Source organism: Grammomys surdaster, unplaced genomic scaffold (assembly GCF_004785775.1).
Source record: "Grammomys surdaster isolate TR1022 unplaced genomic scaffold, NIH_TR_1.0 169, whole genome shotgun sequence".
NCBI lineage: Eukaryota > Metazoa > Chordata > Mammalia > Rodentia > Muridae > Grammomys > Grammomys surdaster.
The window spans coordinates 5,805,900-5,811,855 of record NW_021604617.1 but is presented as its reverse complement, the minus strand read 5'-3'; the positions used below and the strand labels follow the sequence as shown (position 1 = coordinate 5,811,855).

General features: G+C 46.8%; 1 protein-coding gene across 1 annotated transcript; it reads right to left on the bottom strand.

The window, feature by feature from the left end:
• Positions 1-377: 377 nt before the first annotated feature.
• Positions 378-1,825, bottom strand: LOC114620638 (14 kDa phosphohistidine phosphatase). Its single transcript, XM_028766772.1, has 3 exons — positions 1,629-1,825; positions 1,131-1,255; positions 378-649 (listed from the first exon to the last, which is right to left on the bottom strand). The coding sequence occupies exons 1-3, from the start codon at positions 1,783-1,785 to the stop codon at positions 557-559; spliced, it is 375 nt and encodes a 124-aa protein (XP_028622605.1). The 5' UTR covers positions 1,786-1,825; the 3' UTR covers positions 378-556.
• Between the last annotated feature and the right edge of the window lie 4,131 nt (positions 1,826-5,956).

Here is a 5,956-nt window from a genome sequence, read left to right as displayed (position 1 = left end):
CAGAGTCTTCCAAAACCCTATAACAAACAGAATGGGCAGGCTTGTCACTGCAATACCCCACTCCTTGGCACCTACTTCTGTATTAAGCAATCTTCTGTTGCTGTGAAGACACGTCGTGACCAAGGAAACTCTTATAAAGGAAAGCATTTAATGGGAACTTACTTACAGTTTCAAAGTTTAGTTCATTATCATCATCATGGACAGTGTGACCCCACACAGGCAGGCATGGTGCTGGAAAAGTAGCCGAGAGCTACATCCTGATCCAGAGGCAAAGAGAGAAACTCTGAGCTTGGCATGGCATGAAACCTCAAAGCCAGCCCTTAGTAATGTACCTCCTTCAACAAGGCCACACTTCTTTTTTTTTTTTTTTTTTTTTTTTTTTAGTAGGCATATCAATGCTTTTAATTCCTATGTACTAGATTGGTCTAGCCTCTAAGGCAAGTGGTATGTTGCCTAAGGTACAAAAGGAAAGCATAGGGCCAGCCCCTCAAGATAGAACACAGCAAGAGCAGAGTCCTGACTTAGTTGCTGGGGGGGGGGGAGAGGGGGCGGAGCTTCAGTAGCCATCGTCAGCCCAGGTGACCTCATAATCAGGATACTTGGCTTTGATCTTCTCAGTTGAAACAGAGTGCTGGGCACGACCGTAACCCTAGAGAGAGGATGACCACCAGTCTGCTAGGTTTTTGCTTTAGGAGTCTACCCAGAAGCCACAGCAATAGCAGCCATGGGGAAAGTAAGCAAACCCTATCATCCTAACCACACTGGGAACATGAAGGGGCCCGACAGGTGATGCCTGAGGACCAAAGGGGGGCTTTATGAAAGGGGATAGAAATGGTCAGGGCTATGAATTTGACCCCAGCACTGGCTGTTCCAAGGACCCCTCAAGAGCCAGGACACAGACCAGGTCAAGGAGGGGTGTAGCCCAAGGCAGCTGGCTTCCAAACACCCTGGTGTCATTTGGGAAATGTGGAGAAAGGAAAAGTCACAGGGCCCTTAAGTAACGGTTCTCTGTAACTCCAACTTTCAGAGTCTCAGAGATGGCCTGAATGCATCTGATGGCAGGTGGGGAGGGGAGGGTCAGGCTCACAAAGGTGAGCTTTGCAGTCTGAGACCTAGGGACTGGAGCTCACCATAGAGTAGCCATACACGTGTATCTTCCTGTCCTGGCTCTGATGGGAGATACGCCCGCCGCCTAGGCATTCACAGTCATAGCCATTCCTTTGCAGCTCGCCTGACACTTTGTCATAGATGTCCGCTGGGGTGGGGAGAGTGGCCTCAGAATATGCCCTAGTCGCCCTTGTTGGCCCCACACTGAACTCTAGGGCTGGATATGGGGTCAGAAGCTCCAGCTCTTGGTGGTCTTTTTCCCAGTGGAGATGAGCCCTTCCCCCACTGGCACAAAGATGAACGGAAGAAGAAACTTTCGAAGTGAGAGACGAGATTAAAAAGGTCCTGGTCATGGCACTCCTTTCTGCCCAAACCCCGACGTTTCTAGGTCAGCCTGGCTATGTGTTAGTACAAGTCATGATATATTAGCATTCACAACCCTGCCACCAGCAACTGCTAGGCTCAGGCCCCCCCCCCCACCCTCCGACCCCCCCCCAAAGGCCCAGAGGCCCCCCCCCCACCGTGGTACTCAGCCCATTTGTAGCCACGCACGATTTCCTTGCACTCCCTCGCCGGATCCCCGGAAGGCTCTGCTAAGTGGACTCGAATCAGCACGTACTTGAAGACGCCATCCGAGTCAATGTCCACATCAGGAATCTGACCGAGGTCTGCCGCCATGTTCCCCAAAGCGCTCGGTCTCTGGGCTCCACAGCCCCTTACCAAACCTGACCGGGAGGCGGGCCCTTTGGCAGCCGCCAAGGCCACACTTCTTAATCCTTCTAATCTTTTCAAATAGTTCCATTCCCTGGTAACTAAGCATTTAAATATATGAGCCTGTGGGAGCCATTCTTAGGCAAACCGCTATAAACATGGAGGCAGAAATGTCTAAGTTTTGAAGTGTGTTGGTGTGAATGGGAACAGGGAAATGGGATGACAGCCAAGAAAGGAAAAGCTTGCAATATTCTATATTTAGAAGCAGCAAAATGCACAAATGCGGGATTCGGATCTCCTGAGATGGCATTTAGAAGCCTCCAGATCTCAGCTTCCTCATGTGTAAAGCTGGGAGTTATCAGCCTTTCGGGATCGTTGTGGAGGCGGGATAGTGAATATTGATTGTGCACGAGCATGTGTTTGGTTTGTGATATACACTGTACATAGTCTCCTGCTGCTACTGTTTCTGTTTCATGGGAGGTCCTGAAGTTCATGGAGAAGACAGAGGATCCTTACTAGAGGGAAATTTGACAAGGTCAACCCAGGTATGCAGGTAGCCTTTGGTAGGAGGAAGGTGTCCTTCCTCTGTCTGGTCAAGGTCTAGTAGTAAGCAACATAAGCCAATTAATAATTAAAATTATATGGGTGCCTGAAAAATTTTATGACCTGTCTTTTATTTATGTGGTTTTGAGACTTTCTGTAGCCTATACTGTCTTCTGTACAGTCCCATAAGTAAAACAGCCCTGTAATCAGGTCCTTGTGGCAGCTTGGTATTTTTGTTACCACTTGAATAATGTCCCTGGGTTTTGGTGTCCTTATGTGTAAATTGACCTACAATTTTTAATAAATAGATTCCTTTAACTATGAAGTTCTCTGAGTAGTAAATATATATATATGGTTTTTGGTTATCTCTCATCCTGGCTTTGCCTAAATTTTTAAGCCAGGATAATCAGGAGGACCTAGCAGCAGTCCCGTTACGGTGGGAAGATGAGTCTGGATATCATTGCCTGAGGATTTTCTGAGAAAGGTGGGAATACACGGCTTCCAATTGAGCAGGCTGGTGTTGGAGAAAAGCTGGTGATGAAAATTAGACTGTAGTTCATGGATGCTTGCATCTTATGTGTTTTGTGGGCTCCTGGACTTATGGAATGGCATCTGGAGGGCAGGCTGTTGTCACTGGGCAACACAGAGGTTCCTCCCTATGGGTTCAGATTCCTCAAGCCTTATGGGAGTTACCAGTAATTGTAAACTTTCAGTCAGGGGCAGTCCTTAGCTTTGAAGGGGTCCTTTTATGGTGTGCCTCCAGCTGTGTTTGAGTCAGAAAACAGGCAAGGACCCCCTCAACAGTTCCAGGACACAATTACTTTGCCTGCCTGGCTTCTCCCCTCTGCAAGGATGCAAATTCCTCTCAGAACTTTCTGCTTTCCTGTAGACAGCCCCCAACACTGTAACCTCCTGAATTTCTTTTCTTGAATGAAAGTTCTGTGAGGAAGAAAGGTCAGGATGAGCTAGCACTGGGATAGGAGGTTTCCAGAGTGCCCTCTGCAGTAGCTTCTCCCTGGGGCTCTCCATACCTGGGGACTGCTCCTGTGTGAATACAACACAGATGAGGTTGCATCTAGGAAGGTTGAAGGAAAGTGTATTTATCTTCTATTCTCATGAAATGCCACAAGCTTAGGAGAGAAAAAAATGCAGAGCAGAGTGGAAGAGGAAGAGCAGGAAGGAAATGCAGACATGTTTATATCTGAGGGGTACTAAGCCACTGGGCACCCTTCAGTGAATGAATGGTAGACACATCCTTTAGATGAATCTCAAAACTCAGTAGGAAAGGGCCCAGTCTTCTTGTTTTACATTTGGTAAAATATAATAATACATCAGAAAAAAGCTAAGACGCACACAAGAAACAAACAAACCATTTTCTCTATTCACCTGAACATCAGGAATTCCTTCTTCAAACAATTTTTGGTGCTTCTTGGAATGTTTGCTGTTAGCATCCCATGGATTTCTTATATCCACAGGGATGACAATGGCCTTGCTTGGCTCTAGTACAAGAGAAGCCTCCTCTCTAGTATGGAGAGGTTAGAGGTCAGGCAAGGTTAGAGGGAGCCTGACACACAGAGCTTTTCTGGGTGCTTAGCCCACCCACACCTTTTATGCAACAGGTACTACTTGGATGCTGGTGACACCATCCCTATAAAGAATGCTTTTTGTGTGCAGAATAAAACAGTGCTGAACCAAGTCAAAAAGAGAAGCCAATTGAATCTCATCCCCTGGTAATGGGCAGAACCAAAGCACTGTGTGCTTTGCCTTGTTTGGCCATTTTCCAAAACAGCATCTTGGTAGAGTTGAGACGTCCTCAGTGATGTGTTTATAAAAAGATAAAAAGAGAAGGAATATGTTTTGATGGATGTGTAGTGAGGTATGGGGAAAAGGAGTATCTCAGTGGGTCCATGCTCAGGCATCCCTTCCCTCTGAGGGACCAGCCACAGATGGTATAGTATAGAATAGAGTTTATTCAGAGCATGGGGAGATGTGTTAGAGGGTAATAGAGGCAGAGAAGGGGAGAGAGAGAGAGAGAGAGAGAGAGAGAGAGAGAGAGAGAGGAAGGAAGGAAGAAAAAGGAGGAAGAAGAAGAGGAGGAGGAAGAGGAGGAGGAGGAGGAGGAGGAAGAAGAAGAGGAGGAGGAAGAAGAGGAGGAAGAAGAGGAGGAGGAGGAGGAGGAGAAGAAGAAGAAGAAGAGAAGTAGAGGAGAAGAGAAGTAGAGGCTGGCCATGAGCACATGGAGAGAGAGGGGGAAAGGGAATGGGGAGAGAGTGGGGGCAAGAAGGCAAGAGTGAGAGAGAGAAGGGGGCAAGCAGCCCCATTTATAGTGAGTCAGGAATACCCAGCTATTGCCAGGTAACTGCAGAGCAGAGCTTATACAAAATGGTAACACTCAGGCAGAGTCCTCTAATACATCTGTCCCTCGGTCCACATATGCTCTGAGTCCTCTTGGCTTCCGGTTGAGGCCTTAGCTTGAGCGTGGAACGGCCCACCAGTCTGTCAGTGGACAGCCTCCATTTGCTTACTGCTAGTAAAGATTTTTAAGACTGGCTAGAGATGAGTGATGCTTATCATCTCCAAGAGTGTGTATTTAGGGGCGCTGTTAGATGAAAGAGATCGTATTTTCTTCTGGAAAGGACTTTCTGTGATCTCTACCTACCTACTGACAGGAGTCCTGGGACACTTCAATTTTGTCATAGTCTGCTCATTTCTGGGCTGGACCCTACATCTGTTTTGAGTGCACATGCCCCTCTGCCACACCGTAAGTCATCCAGTTTCAAATAAAGCAGCCATGGCTGGACCATGGAACCACAGCTTGATAATGGATTCTGCCCAGCTTACAGCCAGATCTGCTCCAGTTATGTGCGGCTGGGCACTCACGCATCTCTAAATATCAGTCTCTTTTATTCTAATAGGATAGATGGAACCGCTGAAAGAAGTTCTGCCATCACAGAAACGACTGTGCTCCTTACCAAATTCTTCATTACTCACGCCTTGTCTGGGTTTAAATATTCTGCTTCATTTATTAACAGGATTCTCCAGTCAGGCCTGGTACACACACACACACATACACACATACACCCCTCCCACCCGCCGTCACACACAAATCCTAAGTGTGTTCCATTTGACTTTGAGGACTAATCAGTATGCTGACAGGCTAGCAACCCAGCTGTCCTACTGTTTCTCAGAATGGCCTCACTGAGCTATACTGTAAACAAAGCCACTTCTATTTCCCTAGAAAAGGTGTGTTTAGGGGGGGTGTCCTCTATTTAAGCATCATCTTCATTTCTATGAGTCTCTGGGATGTCAATCTTGGTGGTGTTTGTTAGGAGTCACTGGACTAATTTTGTCAGTCCATCTGGAGATGTGGTTTTGTTAGGAAGGACGTGTGATAATAGCAAGAGTAGCAGTCTCGTGTTAATAGTTTGCCTTTGAATTTAGAACTAGAAAACAAGATGCTGATTGCAATAATTTGCGTTTGTGAAGCAATTTAGTTACAATCCTTGCACATGTTCGGAGATACATATTAAATGCATTTGGAATTTCAGGGGTGGGCAGTGTCTTCACTCTTCAAAAAGATGGTTGAGCAATGATC

Bases quoted from the DNA above. Each gene is read 5' to 3' on its own strand.
- LOC114620638 (XM_028766772.1), bottom strand. From the start codon at position 1,785: ATGGCGGCAGACCTCGGTCAGATTCCTGATGTGGACATTGACTCGGAT. The intron at 1,256-1,628 runs GTGGGGGGGGGG...TCCCCACCCCAG, and splicing joins CAAATGGGCTGAGTACCACG to CGGACATCTATGACAAAGTG. The intron at 650-1,130 runs GTGAGCTCCAGT...TCCTCTCTCTAG, and splicing joins ACGTGTATGGCTACTCTATG to GGTTACGGTCGTGCCCAGCA.